Source organism: Heterocephalus glaber, unplaced genomic scaffold (genome assembly GCF_053883595.1).
Source record: "Heterocephalus glaber isolate CG9 unplaced genomic scaffold, H.glaber_assembly_v1.0 deba00001481, whole genome shotgun sequence".
NCBI lineage: Eukaryota > Metazoa > Chordata > Mammalia > Rodentia > Bathyergidae > Heterocephalus > Heterocephalus glaber.
Window position 1 is genome coordinate 44,619,355 of NW_028258317.1, and position 27,802 is coordinate 44,647,156.

Consider the following 27,802-nt stretch of genomic DNA (forward strand, 5'->3'; position numbering starts at 1 on the left):
TTTTAAAAGTTTCATAAACAAACAAAAAAAAAGTTTCATAAACATCAGTGTCCAATGAAAAAAGAAAACAGATAAACGTTTATTACATGCCAGTGATTTACATGAACTACCTCATTTAATCATTAACAATGGAACTATTATTATCCCAATTTGATAATATAAAACCAATTTATGGTGACTTGCCCAAGATAACACTAGCTGCAAATGAGTGTAGAGACTGGAACTCAGGCAGCAAAGAGCGACCTGGCTCTGCCCCTTTCCTCAAGAGACAACTGGAGAACAAGGGAGTGAGGCTGGGGCCGCCCAGGGCAGCCCTTCATCACACGGCCCACCCAAGGCTGGTTCCCCACATGGAGATCAAGAGCCTGAGCACCCTGCTACTGCTCAGGTTTCCCCCAACACGTTCTACTTTAGTCTCGTGTGTGTGTATCATCTGCACCCTCTTCACACTGCACTACCCAACATGCAGGATCAAACCCCTAAACACATTGCAGTATACTTGGAAGCAAATTTGCACCAAAAGAGCCCTTCATTTTAATGACATGTTAGGTTAGATGAACACACTTCCTTTTAAAAAACAATCTATAGAGAATATAAACAATAGTTTAAATATCACTAACACAATTTCTAATTTATCCCTTAATTTCCTTTTATCATATTACCTTCAATATAAAGCATACCAATTACAAATGTATAATCAGTATCTTCTTCCAAGACACTGTATCAGACTAGGTAGGACAGTGGGTATGAGGGAAACCCTCTCCATCCAAAGGATTTGGCAGACAAAAATTTATAAGACACTGCCCTCTGCTGGTGAATGATCTACTCTGTCCATGAATCCAATTTAAAAACAAAAGTAATAAAAAACAGTACTTTTAAGCATCATAGTCCATGATACAATTTACAGAGTCTAACAGTGAGTTTTGATTATATGAAAATGATAAACATATATCACACATCATATTTAAAGTCAAGATGCAATTTCAGGCTTTTTTAAAAACCAAAGAACACTGTGTTCTGTCTGAATAAACTCGGAGAGCAGAATTCTTAGTGTTTCAAGGATATATTGAATTATTAATCTGTATCAGTGATATTTATGTCCATTTCAAAATCAGTGAGGGATGACCCTTAACTAGATATACATTACTTATTATAAAGTTTTAATACCTAAAAAATACTATGAGTATATACAGACACTGTATGTATGCCACCCTTCTCCTTCAAAGTGACATTTTGGCTATAATTTAAGTATCCTGAAAGAGATACTTAAAATTTCAGAACATTTCTGAACATTTCTACTGTGTGTTTATAAGACATATTTAGATATTAGATCATAGTTCTAGACATAGATACTAATGAACTTCAATAATTTTATCAGATTTTTTCAAATAATACAAAATAATTTGTTTTAGTTACTTTTCCTCTCATTCCTGAGACAAATTACCTGACACCCAAAGTTAAAGGAGGAAAGGTTTATTTAGCTTATACTTTGTAGAGGTTTCAGTCCATAATCGGCTGCTTCCAAGGTAGGATGGAACAGCAGACAGGCACTGTAAAGGAGAAATAATTCATAGTGGGCAGAAGGCAGCAAAGCAACAAGAGATGACCACAGCTTTTTCTATCCCTTATATCTTATCCAGGCTACTTAGGGTGGGCAGCACTCATGCCCTTAATTCTAGTGTCCATGAGACTATCATTGCACCATGAATCAATCCTTTGGATCTAGCCACCTATGAAAAAGCCCCACTATGACAGCATGAAGCTTTGAGGGGACGTCTAGACACAAGCCATAACATAACTTATGAAAAGTCTTTTATTAAAAAGTATTCTAATAGCATATAAGTATGCTGTGTAAAAGGTGAGTGATTCCTTCCCCTTTATATTCTTCAAATTAATTCCACTGGCCATAGACCACTACAGTTAGTCATGTATATCACTCCATATATTTTTCTATCAATTTGCATTTTTTAAAGATTTTTTATATGTCACATTTCTTTAAAAGATATTCATTCATTAAGTATCTTTTTGGTTTTCTATACAATATATTTTGGAGGTCTTTCTCACAACACACACTGATATAAATCATTTTTGTTTATAGCTGTGTCTTAGTTACTTCCTTGTTGCTGGGACAAAGTATCCAACACCCCACAAGATAAAGGAGAAAAAGTTTACATCAGCTCACAGTTTGTAGAGGTTTCAATCCACAGTTGGCCAGCTCCAAGGCAGAGCAACATGGCAGAGGGGCTTGGTAGGGGGGAAACAGTCCATGGCAGGGCAGACAGGAAGTGGTAAGCCTGCCTTCTTTCTGTCCCTTTATATTCCATGCAGGCTATAAGCCTAATGATCGGTGCCACCCATGTCCAGAGTGGGGTTTCCCATTACCCATACCCAAAATAATACTAAGTAATCAGTGGACTAATCAAATTATCACACAACCTTATTTCATATTCACACACCCTAGATCCAGTCACTTCCCAAAAGCCCCACTTTTTTTGGAGGGACATCTACATAAAAGTCATAACAAGCTACAAAGTAGAAATTCTATGAAAGATCTACTTAGTGAACCCTCTACTGCCTGTAACCATATTTTCACAATAGCAAAATGAGAGAAAAAAGGTGTTACAAATATCCTTGTTTAAATTGGCCATAAGAATAAGCTACAGTTGTATATAGATAACTATACAAAAATATGCAATGCCAATCTTTTACTGACTTAGAAAATATTAAAAACAAATATTTATACCTAGAGAGAAAATGTATATCATAAATCTGTGAAAAAATTATCTAAATAGTCATGTATTTGACAATTTAAAAATATTCACCTTATATATTAAATAACCAAAAGCTCATAAAAATAGTGAGCATATGACCCTAAGAAGGAATGCCACACTCTTGGAGGTACATAGCATCCCACTTTTAACAGAATGGCTCTTATTTTTACCACAGTCTAAATCCCAATCAGAAAATACATAACTCTATAAATACCACATTTCCATGAAATTCAAACTTGTGTGCTTCTGTTCAGTAATCCATACAACTCCAGTGATTCATTCTGTAGTAGGCTTAAGCTATAACATACAAATGACATTAAATGGGCTGGCTTTGCCCTCCTTTCACTAAGCTATAAATTTACTCTGAAGCTCTGTTAATGAACAGCACAGTCACAAGCACTCAATCTGTCATCAGCTTCCTTCATACCAAGTTACTGAAGCATACACTCTACAGCCTGCATATCTCCATGCGCACTGTAAAACCCCAGACCCATTGATTAGAACTGATTTTTAATGAACCCCTCTCCTTTCAAACCTGCCCAGTCCCAAATCACCTATCATTCTCTGTTAAAAGTGGAAACAAAATATTAAATCCAAATGTGTGTCTTCACTTTACCCATTTCCCTCTTGTCCTATTTCTACTTTCTCAAGATTATACTTGCTTTATTCTTTGTCTCTCCAGCTTCTAACTCCAGTCAAGAGAGTTGTATTTAAATGAGCATGGGTTTATTGTCATTCTCTCAAGGAATGATGGGTGGAGGGATACGTATTCTCTTGACTCTTGGACATACCATGACAATACACACTGGTACATGAGGCTGACTCAAAACTCATTTGAAAGAGGAAAGTCTAACAGACAGATGGTAAAGTACACAATCAGTAAAATATACCTGCCAAAAAAAACATGCAGGAAAAAAAACTTTAAAAAAAATTTTTAAACCATGCAGAACCCCTGAAAAGGCATCACTGTAGCCATGGCATACTACACAAAACTCTGAATGACAGTGAGAATATCTGCAAGCCTTTATAAGACATCTTTCTCGTGGAATCCATAACCCAGTCAAGCAAGAGCAGAAAAGGGTGAAATGGGGGTGACAAGGCTCAAAACGTGGCCCGGGAGCCTGAAAAGAATAAAGATCTCTATTCAACTACCTCACTGGGGGTCATAGGAAACATTATCCTTCTCCCCATATCACAAGGCAGACAGGACATAATTCCACCTGGAACCTCCACAGCTCCCAAAAAGTATGCAATTCCCCATCCCCTGCTTCTCTGCAATTACTAGCAGTATAAGAATATCCAGAAGAAAAGGATGTCTCCGGTCATCACACAGTGATTGACAGAGAGTGAATTAAACTGAATGGTGACAGTCTAAGAAGCTACCAGACTCTGATCAGTGGTTCTGGTTTCCACTCTAAACAGTAAATTCTACCATCCAATTTTCTCAATAAGCAACTGCAACTACTACTCGTTCACTGTGTATGAATTTCAGATTCTCCACTGCCCAACTCAAAGTACTGGACACTTTCTAAAATAAGGATTTGAGGGGCTGGGGATTTATCCTTTTGTTGTTGTTGTTGTTGTTAAATTCTTTTATTGGTACATTTTAGGTATACAACACAATTACATTTCTCATTGGGAATTGTACCTTTATATAATGCATCTTGGTTCTTATTTTTTCCCCATTCCTAGCCCTCCCTTCACACCCTCCACCCTTCCCTACAAAGCTACAAAACAAAGACTTTATTTCCATTTTTTCCATTTCTCAGCATTTTTCCTTTCCCTTCTTTCCTTTCCCCTGCCCCTCCCACTACCCCTACCCCTTTGGACCTTTCCTTCCTATTTTGCATTATCGATTATTCATTCTAATCACTGGTACATTTTAGGTATACAGTATAATGACATTCATTATTGGAAATTTGCACCTTTACATAGTCTCTCTTGGTTCTTATTTTCCACCCTTGCCCAGCCCTTCCTTCAACCCCTCCATTTCTCCCTATTTACAAAGATTTTGTTCCTATTTTTCCATTTTCCCATATTAATCCCATTCCCTTCTATCCTTTCCCCTAGCCCCCCCACTTTCTTCCCCTTTGCCCCTTTTCTTCCTATTTCACATGACCTATTATATATTTTAGTCCTTATTTACACTTTCAGTTTCTCACACCAGAGAAACTATTTGGTATTTATACATGTGTGTCCTATTTATTTCACTTAAGAATATTGCCTCAATGTGCATCCACTTAGCTATAAATGTCTCCAATTTCTCATTTTTGATGGCTGAGTAGTACTCCATTTTATAAAAAAACCACATTTTCTTTATCCAGTCTCCAGTTGATGGGCATTTGGGCTGTTTCCAAGTTTTAGCTATTATAAACTCTGCTGCTATGAACATAAGTGCACATATATCACTGTGGTATGATTCTTTGAATTCTTTGGGGAAGATCCCCAGCAGTGGAATAGTGGGGTCAAATGGGACTTCCAGTCCTAGTTCTTTGAGGTATCTCCATACTGATTTCCACAGTGGTTGCACCAGTCTGCACTCCCACCAGCAGTGGAGCAGGGTTCCTCTTTCCCCATAGCCCCGCCAGCATTTGATATTGGTTGATTTCATGATAGCAGCCATTCCTTCTGGAGTAAGGTGGAATCTCAGCGTGGTTTTCATTTGCATCTCTCGAATGACCAGTGATGTTGAACATTTTTTCATGGATTTATTTGCTATTTCTGCTTCTTTGCCTGAGAAATGTCTGCTCATTTCAGATGCCCATTTTCGGATTGGGTCTTTAAATTTGGGAGGTCTGATCTTTTTAAATTCTTTATAGATTCAGATAATAGACCACTGTCTGAGGAAGAGCAGGTGAAGACTTTTCCCACATTGTGGGTTGTCTCTTCACACTGCTGGTGGTTTCTCATGCTGTGCAGAAGCTTTTTAGTAAAAAGAGATCCCACTTGTTGATTATTTGTACTAGTTCACGGGCAACTGAAGTTTTGTTCATAAAATCTTTTCCTACACCGATGTCTTCAAGAGTTCTACCTAACCTCTGTTCCAACTGGTTCAGAGTTTCTATTTTAATATTTAGATCTTTAATCCATTTCGATTTTAGTTTAGTGTATGGCAAGAGATATAGGTCTAGTTTTACTCTTTGGCAAGTTAATTCAAAATGAAACTCATAGACTGAAAGTTAAAGGGTGGAAAACACTCCATGTGACAAGAACCAGAAAAAAAGCAGGAGTAGCTATCCTCTTTACAAATCAAGTCGATTTCAAACCAACACTGATTAAGAGAGACGAAGAAGGACACTACATCCTTGTAAAGGGAAGAATCCAAGAGGAAGAGATGACAATCATAAATACCTATGCACCAAACACTAGTGCACCCAACTATATAAAACAAATACTAACAGACATGAAAAGTCATATATGCACTAATACAACTGTAGTGGGGGACTTCAACACCCCACTGTCACAAATAGATCAACTAGACAAAATACAAGTAATGAAATACTAGAACTCAATCAAACTCTTGAATAAATGAACTTCACAGATGTTTATAGAGTGTTCCACCCCACAAAATCAGAATACACATTCTTCTCAGCTGCACATGGGTCATTCTCCAAAATAGAACACATACTCACACATAGAACATGTTTAAGGAAGTGCAAAGGAATTGAAGTTATCCCCTGTATATTATCAGACCATAGTGCGATAAAATTGGAGAACCATAGCAAAAGAAACTCAAAAAATTTCATAAACACATGGAAATTGAACAACACACTTCTGAATAAGCAATGGGTCACAGAGGAAATTAAAGAAGAAATCAGACAGTTCCTTCAATTAAATGACAATGACAATACAACATATCAGAATCTATGGGACACAATGAAAGCAGTCTTATGAGGGAAATTCATAGCAGTGAATATGCATATTAAGAAAACAGAACGAGCCCAATTAAACAACCTGATGCTGAACCTCAAGCTTCTAGAAAAAGAAGAGCAGGACAACCCCAAAGCTCATACAAGGGAGGAAATTATAAAGATCAGAGGAGAAATCAATGCAATGGAGACTAAGAAAACGATACAAAAAAAATCAACGAAGCCAAGAGTTGGTTCTTCAAAAGAATCAACAAAATTGACAAACCCTTAGCCAACCTTATCAGAAAAAGGAAAGAAAAGGCCCAAATCCATGCAATTAGGAATGAAAAGGGTCAAATGACAACAGACCCAGCAGAAATTCAGAGGATCATCAATACCTACTTCCAGAACCTATATACCAATAAGATGAACACAGAAGAAATGGACAGATTCCTAGATACCTATGAATTACCAAAGTTGAATGAAGAAGACCTCAAAATTCTGAACAACCCAATATCAACCAATGAAATTGAAAACATAATTAAAAACTTATCACCTAGGAAAAGCCCGGGCCATGATGGCTTCACTGATGAATTCTACAAGACATTTAGAGAGGAACTGCTGACACTACTCTTTAAACTCTTCAATGAAATTGAAAGGGAAGCAATACTCCCAAATTCATTCCTGGAAGCAAGCATCACCTTGATCCCCAAAGCAGAGAAAGACCCAAACAAAAAGGAGAACTATAGGCCAATCTCACTAGTGAACACAGATGCAAATATTCTTAATAATATACTGGCAAACAGAATACAGAAGATCATCAAGAAGATCATACACCCTGATCAAGTGGGATTCATCCCAGGGATGCAGGGATGGTTCAATATACGAAAATCAATCAATGTAATACACTATATCAATAGAGCCAAGGGCAAAAACCATAGGATTAGCTCCATAGATGCAGAAAAAGCATTTGACAAAATCCAACATGCATTTAGGATAAAAACCCTACAAAAAATTGGAATAGATGGTCTCTACCTCAAACTGATAGAAGCCATCTATGAAAAACCAACAGCCAATATCATACTAAATGGTCAAAAACTGAAATCCTTCACACTCAAATCAGGAACAAGACAAGGATGTCCACTATCACCACTCTTGTTCAATATAGTTCTGGAAACATTAGCCATGGCAATTAGACAAGAGAAAGAAATAAAAGGAATAAAGATAGGAAATGAAGAAGTCAAATTGTCATTATTTGAAGATGACATAGTACTCTATATAGAAGACCTCAAGAACTCCACCAAAAGTCTTCTAGACTTAATAACCAAATTCAGTCAAGTAGCTGGTTACAAGGTCAACACACAAAAATCAATAGCTTTCCTCTACACCAATGACAGACTCACTGAGAGAGAAATAGGGCAAATAATTCCTTTCACAACAGCATCCAAAAAACTGAAATACCTAGGAATCAACCTAACAAAAGAAATCAAAGACCTCTTCTCTGAAAACTATAGCACTCTGAAAAGAGAGATTGAAGATGATATCAGAAAATGGACAGACATCCCCTGCTCCTGGGTAGGAAGGATCAATAGAGTGAAAATGGCCATACTTCCAAAACTGCTATATAGATTTAATGCAATTCCAATTGAGATCCCAGCAGCAGACTTCATAGACCTTGAGAAAACAATCCAAAAATTCATTTGGAACAAGAAGAGACCCAGAATAGCAAAAGCAATTCTAGGTAACAGAGACATGGCAGGGAGTATCACAATCCCCAACTTGCAACTCTACTACAAAGCTACTGTGATAAAAACAGCATGGTACTGGCAAAGAAACAGACCTGAGGACCAGTGGAACAGATTAGAAGATGCAGAAACAACACCAGACACACTCAGCCATCTCATCTTCGATAAAGGAGCCAAACACCCTCACTGGAGGAAAGATAGCCTCTTTAATAAATGGTGCTGGAAAAAAAAGAGGGGCTCGAGATTTAACTCAGTGGTTCTGCCGCCTGCCCTGCAAACGCAAGGATCTGAGTTCGATCTCCAGGTCCAAAAACGAATAAAATAAAATAAGGATTTGAATGACTCCTTTTCTTCATTTTCACAGAGGCCACTCTAATTGGCAGGATCACTGATGTCAACAAAATTAAAGTGGTAACAAAACAAGAATCTGTGCTCAGCGCCAGTATTTTCCAAGTAGCTGAGTAAATCACAACTGACCTGCCTCTGTCAGATACTGTCCATCCCAACAGCACCAGTAAGCACATCTATATGGTAACTGGGGCCAAAACTACAACAAACTGTTCATAAAGAGCGTGCACTCAGGAAATGCCATTTATAACACACTGCGATAGTGTAAGCCTGTCTACAAATCTAAAACAGCATTTATCTATTACGACATCTTGGTCATGCTTTCTCAAACTATCCTTTCAGGACTTAGAATTTAGCAATAATTCTCAGAGTCTTGTGTGTAAACAACACCAAAATTCTAAAGAACTTCTCTAACATTCTCACTTATTATACACAAAACACTAAACTACAAAAATCACATTTTCTAAAACTTATGACCAGGGCTGGGGATTTAGCTCAGTGGTTCCACCACCTGCTTCGCAAGTGCAAGGATCCGAGTTTGATCCCTGGCACAAAAAAAGGAAAAAAAACTTATGACCAAATTCCTAAATATGCTCTTTACACTGATAGCTGTGTATAGGGTATAGAATTTAGACGTTTCAGAACATTTGACATTGAGTCACTCACTAGCATTGCTTTGGAGGAAAAGGTATAGCAGAGAAAAGATTCACTCCAGCATTAAGGGAGGTTTAAAATACTTCTTTCTTTATAATCTTTTCCCTCTCTTTCCATTCGGTCCTCTTCGTGGAGCGTACGTCGTAGTGGCACACTGAAGATTCACTCTTCAAATCTACACAGCAACTTCCCCAACAGAAAAGCTCAAGTGTAACTTTTTAAATATGGATAATATTCTCTGGTTGCCTGCTTTTAGGAACAACATCAAATTAAAGGATATTTTAAGCACCACCTGCTATCTTGCAACAATGGGTAATTATTTCCTGACTGTAAATATTTTAAACTGATATGTAGGCTCTGTTACATCACTGCCATGCTGTATAACAAAAACCAGGACAGCACTGCAATTCTCCTCCGTGTGAACTGTGGAGAATCAGCGAGCTGGCTGTGACAGCAGAGCCTTCAGCAGTGAAGACCTGAACTGGACGTGCATGGCTCAAGCTGCCTGCCATCCACTAGGCATGTAGGGGCGCAAACGCACACTGTGTGAACTGCAGCGCTCGCCCTTGAGTTGCAATCTGTTCACAAGATCTTTGCAATGCACTCTCGTGTACTACCGTGGCTCCATGATGACCCTGGGAAGTCCACTGCAGACCACCTGTCATACCCCATAGGGTAAGAGAGAAGTCTGCTTTTACTAACTCCCTGTGCCCCAAAGTCCTTAATTGCCACAAATGAAGGATAAATTAAGCAATAAGATAAACTAAAGAAATGACACTGTAAAACAAGTGTGCACTGTTGATCAACTTTCTATAGATTTTTTTTAAAAGATACAAATATATGCTGATATTTTTAAAGGGATAGACAATGAACTGTTAGCAGCTTTTAAAAAAAATTAGTACATTGGGCCGGCGATTTAGCTCAGTGGTTTCGCCACCTGCTGTGCAAGCTCAAGGACCTGAGTTCGATCCCCAGTACCAAAAATAAATAAATAAATAAAAAATTAGGACATGTTTGCAGCACATAATGTTTACATCCCATGTGTGGAGTTGGTACATGTAACATAACGCATCTTGATTCCTTTTTTCTTCTGCTTTCCCTCCCCTCCCTACTAGCCTTCTTCCGTATCTTGATCCTCTTCCCATGTGACAAAGATCTATCTCTCTCCTTATTATCTTTTATTTTGTTTTTTATTTATAATTTGGATTTCTCATATAAGAGAAATAACACAATATTTATGCTTATGTGTCTAATTTATTTCACTTAACATTATGGTCTCAAGGTGCATCCATTTTCCCACAAATGATTCAAGTTTATCTTTATTATGGTAGAGTAGTACTCCACTGTACGTAAATACCACATTTACCTTATTCTTCATCTGTTGATAAGCATACAAGCCACTTCCAAGATTTAGACATTACAAATTGTGCTGCTATAAACATAGGCATGCATGTATCACTGTAATATGGTATCTTTAACTTTTGGAAAGAGGAAGGGGAATAGCTGAGCCACATGGAATTTCTAATTTTAATTTTTTGAAGAATTTTACTGATTTCCATAGTAACTGTACTAGTTTACATTCCTACCAACAATGTAGAAAGACTCCTTTTGCCCTGCAGCCTTGCCAGCATTTATTATTTGATTCTTGGTGTTGGCCATTCTTTCTAGAGTAAATGGAATCTCAGTGTTGTTTTAATTTTCATTTCTCTAATGGCCAGCGATGATGAGCATTTCTTCATGTATTTACCGGCCATTTGTATTTCTTCTTCTGTGACATGTCTATTCATTTCACTTGCCCACTTTTTGATTCTTATTGAGGGGGTTGATCTTTTTAGTAATTTATATATTCTAGATATTAGTACACAGTCTGAGGAATAGCTGGCAAAAATTTTTCTGCATTCTGTAGGTTTTCTTTTCACTCTGTTTCTTTAACAGCTTTTTTAACCTGTAATGGACTAGAAAGGGTGTTATTAAATATTTTTCTTTTATTTTTACAAATTTTAACTATGGATATAATATCTGGATAGTAATATTAAGAACCACAGTGATTTCCTTTCACATTTTTTTCTGTAAAATGTAAAGAGCTGTAGTATGTACAAGCACTCCACACTTTACTCATGATACCCATACCCCTGAAAATTTCAGCCATAATTCAAATATTTAACTAATAAATCTAGCACTACAACAATCATCTCCAACCTGAGTTACAGTTGTTTCATAGGAGTGTAAGAAATGCACTGGGTGAGGTCGTTTCTGTGCTCATCCCAGCTACTCAAGAGGCTGACTTGGGAGCATCACTGGAGCTCACAAGTTCAAGGTCAGCATGGGTAGCATAGTAAGATATCCACCTTAAAAAGCAGAGGAAAAAGATCAGGGCATGCTGGCATGTGCCTGTAATCCCAGCTCTCTGCAAGGCTGAGGCACGAGGATCACATATTTAACCCCAGTCTAGGTAACTTAGTGCAAATTTGTTTCAGTATTTTTTAAAAAGTGGTGGGTGCTCAGGGCAAAGGGCCTGGGTTTTGTCCCCAGTGCCAGAAAAATGAAACGGCCTAACGGAGATGGCTACAGGGATGGACATACACTGCTTTCCTGCTCTTTCAGATGCCCACACCAATTACACTCATGCTAAGAGAAGGACAAAGCACCACGGCCAACAGCAACCACCTCCTGAGCAACTGGGATTTTCCTTTTATCTTTGCTGATAAGAAAAAGGTATCTTTCATTACCAGTTTCATTATTTATCTGCAAAGAAACAAGAGGGTTTTTTTTTAAACAACAGTTTATTTCAAATCACATGAGTACTCCAATTAAAACACACACAGGGCCAGGGATTTAGCTCAGTGGTACTGCTGCCTGCCTCGAAAGAGCAAGGTCCTGAGTTCAATCCCCAGTACCAAAAAAACCACACACAATTAAAAGTCAACTCCGAAATGGATCTGAGTACAGTCTCTGCCAAGAAGGACTGAAAATTATTACTAGGCCTTACACACATATAATGAAAGCTAGGCATGGTGGCGCATGTCTGTAATCCTAGCCCTTGGAAAGCTGAGGCAAGAAGATTGCCAAGTTCGAGGCCAGCCTAGGCTACATAGTGAGTTTAAGACCAGCCTGAACTAGTGAGACTCTGTCTCAAGAAACCAAGATAAATAAATATGTGATGACAATTTAGAAAGCTACCTAGAATCTAGGTGGTGTTTTGTACTTACTCAATCAAAAACCTTAAGTATATAAAACCCATGTGAGAACTAAATCTTTAGCAGTGATCTCTGATATCCATGATCATTTTTTCTCAAGGATTTATAAAACACTACCTTTCAAATTCAACACAGGGCATGAGAACTACACTGTTTTGAAGATACATAGCAAAAGCTCCTAAAATTCCTTCTCTCATTAATCTGGCTCACAGAATCCCAAACACTGATAGTTACTGCCACTTCTTTTCCTACTGCTCTCATTTTGGTGAAAAGTAAAAGTGAATGGGTATGAAAAATCAGCAGAAACACGAAAAGCAATCCATTTGCCCAGCGTACTGCTGGTACTTATGCTGAAAATACTATTTCCCCACAGCCACCACTTCTCAACCCCAAGTCTGAGCGTCTTTACCATTTCACCAAGTTAGGATCCACAGACTTCCATGCCTTGAAAATGACCTGGATGAGTCATTTTTTTTAAATGTGTTCAGTGAGGGATGATGGTACCCAGTGGATTCCCCCTTCTTCAATCTAATCTTTGTCATGGTCCTGTGAGGTACAAGTTAAGGTCCTTTTTGTAGGTAGGGAAACAGGCTCAGAGAGATGAATCATTTGCCCAAGGTTACACAACTGCTCCACACAGAAGCAGAATTTCAACACAGGTCTGTGTGGTTGGGCTAGGGTTTTGTTAGTGTGCACTAAAAGTAAGCATAGAGATACTTTTATTATGGAAAGAAGTATTCTGATGATAGAGTAAGGTACATTTGGTATTGCTGACAAAGTTATGAAAAATGAAGTACTGGCCTATTTTCTCTAGGCTTTTATTTTAAATTGAACCCTTTCATCTTCTAACTATAGTATCCAAAATATGAGCTCCAACCTAGGTGTAGTTTTACTTTCAACTGTAGTATCCTTTTCCTCACGAAAAAGGAAGACACGCTTCTTTTACTCTCAAAGCAAGCTGGCATTTTCCTCTGTATCCCTACTAGCCCTACACTCCTTTCTGTTTGGCCAACAAATCCACAATCACTGGAAAAATAAATGATTTCACATCCCTCAGATTAGTCAGGCATACTTTTGAGGTAAGGTCAACCCCTCAAACTAAAATCCTGGAAGAAAGATAAATTGAAACTACAACCTAAGAAAGACCTCCATATATCTAATAAGTTCTCACCATTAAGATGCAAGCTGTTAATAATTAGATTCCTTACATATTTTACTTCATTTATTTTTCATGACAACCACAAAGAAGCTACAGTGTCTACTTTATATACAGGAAGAGTGAGACTTAAGCTTGTTAAGTTCTCACTCCATATCACAGAGTTAAGGAAAGGAAGGCAGAAGGCTGAGACTGAGGCAGGAGGATCACAAGTTAAAGGACAGTGGGGATACACAGGGAGACCATCTTAAAAGAAGTGAGAAGGGGAGTCAGAGGGGGAGAGGGAAGAAGAGAGGAAGAAGAGGAGGCAGAATTCAAGTATGGTAAGAACTTGGCATTTGACCACTACACAACAGTGCTTCCCTGATACCAGAAGAAAACTAAGCTCAGCAGAAGTACATGCTCAGCCTGACAGAGACTACAGTACTGAGATTCAAGACAAAACATCTTCCTCTTATCGAGGCACTTCCACCACACTATGCCATCTCCCTCGGGTGACTGACCGCAACCTTAGAGAGCACAGAACCACAGTAACCACCACTTGGCTGTTTTTCTAATTTAGGAAAAATGCAAGGGAAATGCAAAATGTAACTGATTTTATAAGACTAATGTTGATATTGCCCATGGAACACAAGGCATGCTAAATTTTTCTTTTTTAATATGTTTTTGTAGCCTTTTCCTAATAGATTATAAGATAGTAACTCTCATTCCCTGCCCCACAAAATACTAAATTTTATTATAAAATAGACAATTCCTCAACATTAAAATTTCATTTTTAACATGTTTTAGTAACATTACACATTAAGTTGAAACTTTCCTTAATCTTTTATTCATTGGACATACTTAACTGTGATAAATATGAAAAATATAAATAAGAGACACATAAAGCTATCATAAAATTGTATCATAATTTTAAAGGGATACAAATATTGATACTGTCCTCACTTAAAAATAGCACATAGATAAAAAAAGGTTCAGTACAAATGAGACACAAAAATAATGGCTGGTAAAATTATTTGTAAACTTTAAATGTTGCCACAAAGAATTAGTCAATGCTCCCTGCTATACTGTCAAGTAAACTATGGAAATGCTCCCTCTTAGGATACTTCAGAGTATGTGGCATATCCAGAAGTCATTCTTATTTTGCCTTCCTGACAATATATATGTATGTATATATGTATATAAAATAGTCATAGTTTGTAGGGGAAAAATATAGTAAATTTAAAATGGTAGGCAAAGGTAAAAGAAGGAAAGAACTAAGAACTGGACTTTTTATGGCAGACTTTCTTTGGGTCTGCCTAACTTGAGACACCTTCCTTCTTTAAATTACCTAACAATCTGATGATTTCTCTAATTCTATAACTAGTAAAACACTGTTACAGATTAATTTTAAGTTTCTTTACCTCCTCTTTTTACCTTTTGATACTGTGAACAGTAAATCCTAATTCATCTGTTATCGCGTTCAGGTCCTGTGTCTGGGAGTGGAAAATGGCACCACCCCAAGTGCCTGGCCTGGATCTGGCAGAAGGGTCCCATGGCTATAGCCCTGTGGGAACCTGCCGGCTGTGCTCTGACAAGCAGACAGAAAAAGAAGCCTGCTTACCCTGCTATCTATCACCTTAGCCAAGTGGGGGAGCAGAGACTGGATCCACAAATCAAGTTGCTAATTGCTTAACAACAACAACAAATCTAGTAATTGCCACTGGCCTCAGTGAAGGCCATTAAATTTTTTTTTCTTCAAAGTCATATCAAATGATGAAGACTTCATATTTGGACACCTGTGTATGTTGCTCTTGTTCGTTAAGCACAGAGAAGCAGTTATCATGAAGTAATGGGAATAGTGATCTTGGCTGACATGCTTCGTTTAAGAAACCCTAATTAGTTGACTCTACCTATTTGAAAGATAAATCATTATGTGTCTGGACTATAGGGATCAGATTTCACTTGAGGATTGCTAAATCTTCCTTCAACTAGCTTTTTAATGAAGTTATCACATTTTATCAAAAGGCCATATAATTTTTTCAGATACATATTACTGCAGAGTAAACAATTAGTATCCAGGGTCTGAGCTGCAGGTCAGTGGTACACGCACCACGAGCAACGCCAAGGTTCAATTCCCCACACAAAAAAAATTTTTTAAAACTCCCTTAAACAATTAGCAAGCATATCATAAACCCTCAGTACAGAGCAGCTTATATTTTCTTTCCCTTCACATGACATATCATTATACTAGTATTTTGTGATAAAAAGAATAGTAAAATAGAACCTAGGGATTCATTGTGAAAATGAGTCCTGGCTATTTTAATAAAGAATGACTAACATTAAAGTGGAGTTTTTTTGGACAGATGCTACTGATTTAAGAAAAATGGAATTTAATTTTAGAAAAGAATTGAAATGTAAAATAGAATGAACCCATATCATGGCACTTATTTGCTAGATAATTTGGGGGCGGGGGGGGGGACCAGGAATCAAACTCAGATCCTCACACTTGCCAGGCAGGCCCTGTACTGCTGAGCTACATCCCTAGCCCTAGATAATTTAGTAGCTGAAATCACTTCTTTATTAAAGGGAAATCAATCTCAAAATTTTCTATCATTTATTTTTAAACTTGTCCAAATATTTGAGGATGTAAATGTCAAAATGCCTAAAAATGAGTAAAACAATGCTCCAAGAATTCATAAGAGAATATTCCAACCTCTGTAGTCCAGCTTTTCAACTTTGTCACATATCGGGTTGATAGGATATCACTTTAAATTAATGCAAAATAGAAGGTAGTATTTTGGTGCCATCAATTACTACGTTTCCTTCCAAGAAGATACCATCATGTAAGTTACCATAGCCAGACTCACCCTGCACCCACTGTAATAAATATACTGCTTCTGGTGGGACAGGCAAGCTATGACTGTCCCCAAGACAATGATTCTTAATAACTTTTCTTCCCTTGGAGACAATCACAGTGCTTGAGGCTGCCGTAACGCAAAAACAAAATATCTTCACAAATGTCTCCAAACAGTCAAGCTGAAAATCTAAGCCAAAAGTTTCATTTAACAGCCTGTCAGTTTTTTGATGTGAAGCTAATGAATGCAGTGGCAAACAAATCCATCAAACCCAACATCAAAACAACTGAACTTCATCCCACCAAACAAAAACAATGAAATACAACCTGCAGGCCAGCTCTTTGATTCAGCCCAGGCAGGAAGCAGACCTGTGAGTGCCACAGCAGCAGCTGCAAAAAAGTAATCATGGACTACATTCCCCGCAGGAGGAGGAAAGCGCCGGAAACAGGAACAGTTGTCTCAAATTACACACAAAGGTCTGACTTCAAATGCTAAGCTATCTGTTATGTTTTCAAATCTCTATCAGGAAACAAAATAGCACTGTATTCTTGATTACTCTGATGTTCAAAGCTATAAAGCTCCTAAAATAAAGTAACTGGATGGTAAGTTCTACTAATAGTAGACCTCTACACGTGGAGGTTTATTAAAAGCCCTCCTGTTCTTCAAGAAGGCTCCCTGAAGACAAAGGACATGTGTCCTTCTCCAGATGGGTCCACAAGTCCCTTTTGTTCTGGAACACCTTGTTATGCACTTGGCTATAATACATTTTGCAAATGAAGGCAAAAGAGAACTGAATGACCCTTGTTGAACATAAGAAAAGAAAGAAGAATAGAAAGGGTTAAGGGGTATTGATGGAGAGTTTTCAAAATCGGGATAGTCAAATTAAGCTACTATCAAGAATAAGAGGTAAAAATTCCCTCATTCTCACCTCTGCCCAATTTCCCCAGAACTTCTACACAATCCACACAAATAGAATAAAGTCTGGGTCAAAGCAGAAGTGGTAGCACATTGCATCACAAGTTCAAACCCAGCTTGGATAATTTAGTGATTTAGCAAGACCTTGTTTCACAATTTTTTTTTACAAAACAATTTTTTTTTAAGGCCTGAGTATATGGCTTTGTGGTGTAAGACTGAGGGCCTTACCAAACGCTCCGAGGAGCTGAAGTGGAGCACACCCGGGGATCCCAGCGGTGCCTCCAGAATGTAAGACCAAAGGCCTTACCAAACGCTCCAAGGAGCTGGAGTGGAGCACACCCGGGAAGGAACACACCGGCCATGTTGGGAAACAGACCTTTATTAGTCTGGCCAGACGGCACTCCCGAAGCAAAATAGCTCAGAGAGGCACCTGGCTCAGAGTCCGAGGTTGTTTTATAGGGGGTTAAGGGGGGGGGGGGGGGGGTTAACATGTGGATTCACAGAAAAAAAGAACAAAGGTTAGTGGCTCATTGTCACATGCTGATGTTCAGCAGACATCCTGACTGACAGTTACGACCACCCTGTTTACAGATTGTCCTATAGATACTGGGCCCCAGGACATTTGGATTTAGGGCAAACAGATGGCTGAGTAACCTCGCCCTATTACTGATTGTCCATTGTCCCGAGGCAAACACACTCCAACCATCAAATTTACAACAGAATCTAGGGGAGTAATTAACTTTTGAATCACACAGTCCCACAGTGGAAAGGCCCTACATTCGATCTCCAGGACTCCCCCAAAAGTCTACATCAGATATGAGGTACTTTGAATGGATACTACAAAAGAGGACCATCTGGATTGAAGGACTAAAATATAGGCACTGCAATATCCACAAAATATAATAATTTACTCGAGAATTTCAAACCTCCAGCAATTTATATAATTTTGAAAGAAGTATTTGGGTTTGGAAGAAATAATGAAATGTGATTTCTAACCAATCATAAGTAGCTCTTAAGAGCAGGGATGATTTCTTACATAAACATGACATACTGATAGATGGGTAACAGATTTCAACTCACAGAAGCACCCATTCAGTTCTTCCTACAGGAACACTGTTAGAAGTCATCAACCACCACCAGCAGTCAAGCAGCCAAGGACAAAGGATGCATTCCCTGAACCTTTGCCAAAATCAATTCTTCCCTCACCTCTCTTCTTGGCCTACGTTATCACCAAGTGATGAATTTACAGAAACATACATAATGCCTGGCATTTAGCAGATAAGCATGGTCCCCATAAGTGTACAGTAGACCCTCGAGTTACAACCAGCCTCACATATGAACAACTCGGGTTATGACCAAAATTTTAGTTTTAACCTATGACCAAAGTCTTGAGTTACAAGCCAAATGCCAGTCTTTCCTTTGTGGGGTTAACTGAGAAATCTTGGGCCAATGTCTCTCTAAGGACAATGAGATCTAGCTGGAAGAAAGTGTGGCCTAAAATTATACAGGAGAGAGACTTTGAAGGCTGTGCAAAGGAGCCTTCAATTGACTCTGAGGTTGATGACACTGTCACTATACCAGAGTCCATAGGCTTGCAGGTAAGACAGTGGTGATGTTGAGGAAACAGTGGAGGAACATTCAGAGGAATTGTCTATAGAGGAACTTTAGCAACTTCTGGCTGAGCAACAGGCAATGGCAGCTGCTTTCTGAAGAGGAGAGGGAGTATCAACAATCAGTGCAGCAAAGTTCTTCTTCTGAAATAAAGAAAATCCTGAAAAAATGGACAGAGCTACAACCTTTGTAGAGAAGACTCACCCAGACAGAGAAAAAGCCAATCATTGCATTCACTTGCTTAATGACAATGTCATGTCATAAAACAGAACAGTGTTAAAGAAAAGACAGAAACAGACAACCTTAGACCAGTTTTTAGTTCTGAAAAGTTGAGATCTAGTGAGCCAGAAGCAGATCCTACTAGGCTACAGACTCTCCCAAGGAGAAAAAGGACACCAGACAGCCAGATTCCTGATGTTCTTATGGAAGGGGACTCTCCTTCCAAACAAGAACCACCTTCCATTTCATCCTCCCTTCCTGCAAGCCAAAGATGTCAACTTGAATGGTGAGTACAGTGTGAAATTGTGTTTCTGGTAACTAGGCACATTTTATAATTTTTTGGTGAATACCCTAGGAAAATTACTGGTGCTTGTGGTAAATTACGCACATTATACAACCCCTTTTTATTATGAAAAGGTTAGTTAAGGGGTGCTTTGGGGATTTGAAATGCATTATGGGTATTCCATTATTTCTTCTGGGAAAAACAATCTTGGCTTACAACCAACTTGAGTTACAACCAGCCCTTGCGAACGAATTGAGTTCGTAAGTCAAGGGTCCACTGTTGTTTTGTCCCCATTTGCTAGCTACTCAGTTTGAGAATAGTTCAGAAGGCCAGAACAGCCTTCTGGTTTATGACTACAGATCTATCACAGAAAATAAGTTTGTCTTTCCAAAACTCATTATCATTTTCTAAAACAGCCTTTTCTAACAGGTTTTGTTTTGGTTTTTTGTTGATTTCTTTCTCTTTTTGTTACTGGGGATTCCTTGGCCCTTTTACTTTGCGACAGCTTCTTGCTACATTGACCACACTAGCCTTGAACCTGCAATTCTCCTGCAGCATCAGGAGCAGCTGGGATTACAAGTGTGCGTCACCACATCTAGCTTTAACAGCTCTTTTCTCAGTCACCAAATTAGAAATTTGGGTCTGTAATATATGAAATTATGTGTACCTATGAACACATTACAGTGTGCACATATCATTTGTGCAAACCCCACATGCTGCAGCAAATTCATCAACTGACACTACACCACAGATGCTTTTACACTCAAGTCAATCCTGCATGACAGGAGAAACAGGTGGCATCCCTCTCACCCCATGCTTCAACTATGAAAATGTGCCAGTATTTTTACAACAGTTATAAAAAGTCTAACTCATCATCACTTGTGAGTAATGCCTTTTTTATAGTTACTATGTAGAATTTAAAAGGACAAATAATTAAGACTAACAAATATGGGCATCCTTAAAGCTAAAAATACATCTCATGCAATTCATAATCCACCCATTGCATTACCTTAATCAAAACATATAAATTTATGCCCACAACACAATTTTTCTAGTGATTAAGAAATATACACATATATAATATAGTAAATTCATAATAAAGTTATTTAAAGACACACGTAGAGATCAAAATATCTTTCAGATAATAAAAGCTACCAAAATCTGGAAGAAAATCTGAAGAGAACAAACTATAATGTAAGAGAACTTATTCACTGAGAATAGCCAATATAATATTGAGGATACAATTTAAGAAAACATGGGATTTACTAAATTCCAATCTATTACCATATCATTTATTAACTTGTAATCTCTGTGGCAGACAAATGCCTTCCCCTCCCTCAGCCCCTCAAAGGTACCCTCATCCTAACCCCTGAAATATGTGAATGTTACCTTACAAGAGAAAAAAAAAATTGCAGATTGCTTGTTCTGAAGTGTCGAGGCTTACATACACGGACTGGAGCAAGGCCCATGGGACAAAGTCTTGCCTCTAGCAGGAAAACAGGACCATACTCTTACAGTTGCAAGGGAGTGAATCCAGCCAACAAGCTCAATGAGCAAGCAAATGGATTCTTCCCCCAATCTCAGTAAGGAATAGCAACCTCTAAACACCTTGAATTTTGACAGGTGAGACCAATATGGGCTGTTAGTCTACAGAACTAGATATGTAGTAAGTGAATATTGTTTATATCAATACTAATTTGCTACAGCAGCAACTGAAAACTAATGTACTCTCAGAGTAGCATCACCTGACCAAAAGGAAGAACAGCAGAGAGGCAACACCAAAAAGAGAAAGAATCACAAACACGTGCAATTAGGATCATTTAAAATTAGCTGGCCAAAACTCCATTATACCACCGAATATTATACATATGCTCAAATAAAATATCCAGAACCAAAGTGTCACATGTTATTAAATCATATTAGTAGATATTCACACACCTCTGTTTCTTCCCTCACAACAAACTTTAAGGTAAAGAGGTACTTCTAATTTATAAAGAAACAGCGACAGTCTTTCTCCTGATACATGGCCAACCCCACAGGAAAGCTAGGCCTGAGACCCTGCTTACCTCACCTAGTACACCACTTCCCAGCCCCATCACTATACAACTATGACCACTCTCTCAGCACAACTTTCAGAGAGAACCACTACTCACCTCTCCGCCTTGTTCACACCCACCCTGCTTCCACTAAGCTCCTGGCTTCTCTCTGAGGCTGAAATGTCATAACCATCAACTAGTTATGAAACCTATACCAAACAGCCAAGGAGTAATTTTTCTGGTGACTCTCAATAGTTGGGATAATTTCATTATGTTAATGATTGAAAATGCAAAGCATAAAATAACATCTTGTTATAACCTTATGACAGTGGTGGTGAACCCATAGCATGCGTACTGCAGCAGGCAGGCAGAGCCCTCTGTCACCACGCAAGCAAGTAAGCAAGTTACCTCAGTAAGCCAGGTCACCCTAGCATCCCCCCAGGAGCCAAGCAGTCAGATTTAATTGCCGCAGCGTTGGCACTTTACTGTAAAGAAGTGGGTTTGGGGCTGCAGTTTGGGCCTTGGTCTCTGAAAGGTTCACCATCACTGCCTTATGACAAGAACACTGTTTCAATGCAGATATAAGCACTACATTCCTGCCAAAGCCCTGCAGGAGCTGGCCAAGGTACAGTACATACCCTGAGTTTTCTGTTTATTAGACTTATAATGCACAGGTGTCTAATGGGAAGAAGTAGTTCAGTTCTGTCTGCTGTTGAATTAACCCTCATAAATAGACATTATTCACAGTACAAAAGGGGCTTTAGTTTATGTCAAAAACTCATTCAAATGTTTCCTGATCTGTCAAACGGCTATAATTTTATTTCTATTTTAATATATTATACAATTTTCTAAATACACATGTAAATTAAATCTAGTTATCATCCTTGAATATATTTCTAAGTTCACCCAATAGTTCCACATGCAAATTTATCAGTGCAAAATGAATAATTACATTGAGTTGTACCACACAGCAGCCAAGATAAGGCTGTATAAGCTTTATTTATCATTTTTCAATGAATCTATGCCAATTTTATATACTCTGTGAGCTGCAGTTTCCTTTAAAAGCTGCCCTCTGCCAACTTGCACCTCTGCCTTACAAGCCACAGGAAAGGAAGTAAACTAATAGAAAGCACCATCACTTTGAAGATGTCCTCTATTTAACACAGCAAGGAGCAAGTAATTACATTTAATAGAAGTTGTTACTTGTGAATAAAAATACACAGTATGTGAACTAAACTAAATATACTGGGCAAGAGATACAAAATGTTATACCAAATTTAACAAAAATATATTTTTAAATATGTTCTACATTATGGCTTTTACAAAACTTTAATTTCTCTGCACTAAGAGCAGTTCTAATCATTTCTTCTTACCGGCCTCCTTCAACCACTTGTTATAACTTTACTAGTGACTTCCTGCTCTAAATTGTTTTCTAACCCATAGACTGAAGTCTAATAAGAAAAAATCCAAATGTACCTACCACGGAGCCATTAGAAAATCTTGCAGAAAATCTGGTGGCCTTAAGAGGGAAAGCAAACATCCATTGCATAAAATTACCTATCAGGGTAAACTGCTGAATATTTAATCTCAAAAGAAAAACTTGTAGCTACAAGTGATAATTCAAACTACGCAAAATAAAAGCGTCTAGTATGAAACAAATTACTGAAGTAAGAGCCATAGGGTATGAATGATGAAAAAAAACAAATGCTACACATGATCTTAGGCTTCCCACTATGACAACAAGAACACACATTTAATTTATGCTTTATTTTTGAGGCATAACTTACCAATTTAGCAACTTTTCCATAGTCAATCCACCTGACAGTGGCAAAATTTGTAGATTCTGCACAGTTGAAACCATGATTGAAACCAGCATGATAGCCATATGGGAAAGTGATCATAAATTCTCCAGCCTCCTGGGTGATCTATAGGGTAGAAAATATGTCATACTCTTCAGTAATAAAAATTCTCAAATTGTGAATACAATTAAAATATAAAAAAGAAAAAATGTCATGTCAGAGCAATGCCAATTTAAAAGAAGTTTCATCAAATTCTTTACCTGATCCATTCATACATAGTGTTTCAGGAAACTTAGAAAAGAACAGGATGTGACCTTCTGACACTTTAGCCTACCATCAAACCTACTCAAAGATATCATTTTATTTGAAAATGTCTTTAAATTACTCAAATTAATATCCTCATATTAGCAATTAATGTATATATTTAATATTTGAATAATTTGCATTACTGGATTCACACATGAAAGAGATGTAACAAACTGAACGTTTGAAGCTGCAAGCTATAGAAACCTTGACAATGAATGCTAGACAAGCTATGTTAAGAATTTGTGTTGATAGACTTGGTAGTAGTCACCTATTCCATAAAACTTAGAAACCATTCAATTAACTGTGTTCTGTTTAATGGTAAAACTTGGATGCAAAGAATTACTCAAAATACGTATACATTTGTAAGTGCAGTAATTAAAATAACCTGTATTAATAAGTCAGAAGCCTAAAAGCAAACACAAAAAAATGTATTTGTTTGGCTCCTAGTTTTAGATTAAAGCCTTTTTTTTATAGTCATCAAAGCAAAAAATATATATACTGTAAGTTACAGGAAAAAAGGAAAGCAAAAAATTTTAGTGTTACTTGTTATTTTAAAAATCACCTACTCAATACTAGATTATAAATTTATTCCTTACTTCTTAAATAGAATAGTATTTGTTTTCCATTATCTGACCTTAAAATGTTTCTAACCTAGCCATCAAGAAGATGGTGGCTTTTTATATTTCTTCTTTTTTTTTTTTTTTTTTTGAGTCTTGGAAGTTTAATGAGGAACAAAGCAGAGTCCCTGACTCATGGTTTTTTATATTTCTAAATTCTCTGAATTAGTGCTGGGTAATACATGCAATATTTATAGGATTTCACAATGAACCAAAGTTCCTCCTTGATAAATATTTCTAAAGTATTTAGTAAATGCTATCTATTTACATCGAAAGCCTATATTCTCTATTAGTTCTGATAACAAAATTTTAAAGTCACACTTTTCATTATCCTACTGACTCAAGTAGGATACTTGAGTCAAATACTCAAGTATTTACACTTAGTAACAATGCTCAGATAATAAATCAATGTGCAGTTTGATCAGTTTTGACAAATCCACAAAACACCTAACCCACGGCCCAATCACTTCCATCACACCAGGCAACACCCAGACTCCCAACCCCACCCCAGTAACAACCACTGTTTGATTCCTTTCACCACTACTTACCTCTGCTGCCCTAGAACTTCACATAAAAGAAATACAATTTCCTTTTTCTCTGCCAATTTCCCAGGGGCCTCCATTCTGCTGCATGTGATTGAGTAACTTGTTCCTAATTATTGACACTACAGTCTGAATATAACACACTTTACTGAGGCATCTGCTGATCAACATCTGAACTGCCAAATATTTTCTTCACAAAAATAAAAATATACTTGACCCCAATAAACCTCTAGTATATGACTTATGGCTAGGAACTTCTCTAAAATCTAACACAAATAAATTTCTTAAAAACAGAACCAAAAAAGCAGAAAGAAAAATTAAAATAAAACATTCCCCGTGTACTGTCACTAACCCAGGAATCAGACAGGGTCTCCCCCTCTGCTGGGCCACCACAACAATTTATATTTCTTATTTCATTTCTTTTCTATTTCCTTTCTCTCCCTTCTCCCCTTTCTTTCTCTCCTAGTGGGGATTGAACCCAGGGCTTTTACACTGAACCCCAGCCCTTTTTAAATTTTGAGATACAGCTTTGTGAAGTCCCTAAATTACCCAGGCTGGCCTCAAACTTGTATTTTTCTTTGTTTCATCTCCCAGAGTTCTGGGATTACAGGTGTACATCACCACGCCCATCAGACTTATATTTTTTTAGAGAAATATAAATTTCACATATAACAACTACCATCTATATTCTTTACTTTTCTATTACCTCATCCACCACAACCTCTCCTAGATTATAACTGCCTAGACTATTTTATTTGTCATTAACTCTTACTCCAGAGTCAATATGCCATATATTCTTGTTGGCGTGACTATAAACGATCTTAAGAATATATTCATGAATACTTAAAAGAATTCTACCATCAGAATAGATATACAATATCTACAGGGTTCTCCAAGCCCTGCACAACAACCACGAGCAAGAAAAAAACTGTAAAGAAACAATATAAGCAAGAATAATTTTCAGGATGAAAGACTGCCAAAACTATAGTAGATACCAACTGTTCTCCATTTTGTTTATGAAAGAATGATAAAAGGAATTAATATAATCTAACATCATATTAACAAGAATAAAATTCAGAAATGATTTTACCATGCAGCTCTCAAAGTCTGGAGACTTCTCTTATAAGCAATCTAAATTAAAGCCAATGTAATGCCCTACCTGAATATACTGAACCAGAATGATGGTTCAAAATGACTCTTGTGGCATTTCAGCCCTAAAATGTTGGGAAATGAATATATGGGTATAGACATGTTTAAACATATCAGAGGCATGCTGCACAAATACAGGTCCGCACGCTGTAATCCAATCACCATTTGGGGGATGTAAAAGCAGTGTATAGGGAAGTGTATTCTTTCCCAAAAATTCAAAAATTTTCCTCATAACTTGCCCACTCCAGTTCGGGCTGGGTAAGATGCAGCTCAGCTGTTCTTTGGTGGGCAGAGACAGACTTTTCAGGACTCACCACAGTCCCCAGCTCCACTGATCAGAGCATTTGAGAACACACTCCAAAATTCTCTCCTTTCTTGGTCTCACTGGGTATCATTGTCTAGATGCCCCTTACTATCTGGTAAAAAGAAAACTGACCTTGCTCGACTACTTCTTCCCCTAGAATGGTGGAGGTACAGTAGAACTCCACTGAAATAACGACTCCCCTAACCCCTACCTACAAATGATTTATACCAACCTAAGAAATCTTGTTCTTGCAATATTGAAAAAGAACACCTGTTCTAGCTGACTGACACTCTAAATTGTAGGTCTCCATCTTTTCTAGAAACATGTTAGATCTAGTTAGCCAAAATATAGGGCTAATTTACTGCCCTTACGGTGATAAACTATTAAGAAGGCAGAGGGACAGAACAGAACAACTCTATTTTATTAGAAAACTAAAACAATCATTTTACTCTCATGTTATGAAAGAAGGTGGAGAAAATGTAAATAATTTAAAAGCACACATTAGTTGCGTTACAAATATTTTTCATACTATACATATGAACAAACATACACAAATACATTGAAAGACGGATAAAATGTACTCCAATTAAAAAATGATTATCCAAATGAAAAGCGCTGAGTCAAAGAGGAAGATAACACATAAAAGTCCTTTACTTAGATTATCTGTTTTCATTACTGTTAAATAGGCTTTTTTGTTGTTTGGTTTGGTTTGGTTTGGTTTTTTGAAACAGGAACTCACTATGTAGCTCAGGCTGGCCTTGAACTCCCATCAATCCTCCTGCCTCAGCCTCCTAAAAGCTGGGATTACAGGCATGTGCCACCATGCCCCTCAGTAGTCATTATTATTACCTTCACTTTTAAGATGAAGAAAGTAAGACTGGGAAAAATTATATAATATTAACGAGGAATGAACTCCAGAGGTGTAGTCCAGAGGCTGAGTTGCCACTTAACTACTCTGCCGCTTGACACAAGACCATCATCAGAGAGCAAGTTCCTTGAGGCGCATGGTGCCCTGCTTCAGGGTGGGAAAAAGTGGGCACATTTTATACGAAGACATGCCATTGCCAACTGGCCCTCTAAGCCCTGGTGTCTCACCATCTCAGATGTAAACTTATCCTGTCACTTACCACAAAACCCAAAAAGGTCCCATCCACAAGAGCCCCAATGAGACCCTGACGCACTAGAGATGCCTGCGGTGACGGACGCGGGGAGTGGCAGCCCAGAAAGGGGACACAGGGCAGCATCTGCCTCCTCCTCTCCCCAAGGACTGTGAAGTAGCTTCAAGCTCACAAGGCCTCCATCCTGAGGAAAAGAATGCTCAGTTCATGCTTCTCCCAACCCCCTCTCCTAAAACCATCCCTAAAAGAGCATACTGCCAACAGCCAAACCAGCTCTGACCACAAGCGAAGGCTTTTCTGGCCTGGGGAGCACCAGCCCGCTCCTCTGGCAGGCAGAGACAGGTTCC

General features: G+C 37.9%; 1 protein-coding gene across 12 annotated transcripts in view; it reads right to left on the minus strand.

Moving 5' to 3' along the window:
* Kdm4c (lysine demethylase 4C) overlaps positions 1–27,802 on the minus strand; it is a 453,670-nt gene that overhangs the window by 274,112 nt on the left and 151,756 nt on the right. For all 12 annotated transcript variants that reach the window (XM_013069708.3, XM_087183467.1, XM_087183465.1 and 9 more), the window contains one exon: positions 23,408–23,545. In XM_013069708.3, the coding sequence (XP_012925162.2) occupies positions 23,408–23,545 (138 nt within the window). The remainder of the gene's footprint in view (positions 1–23,407; positions 23,546–27,802) is intronic.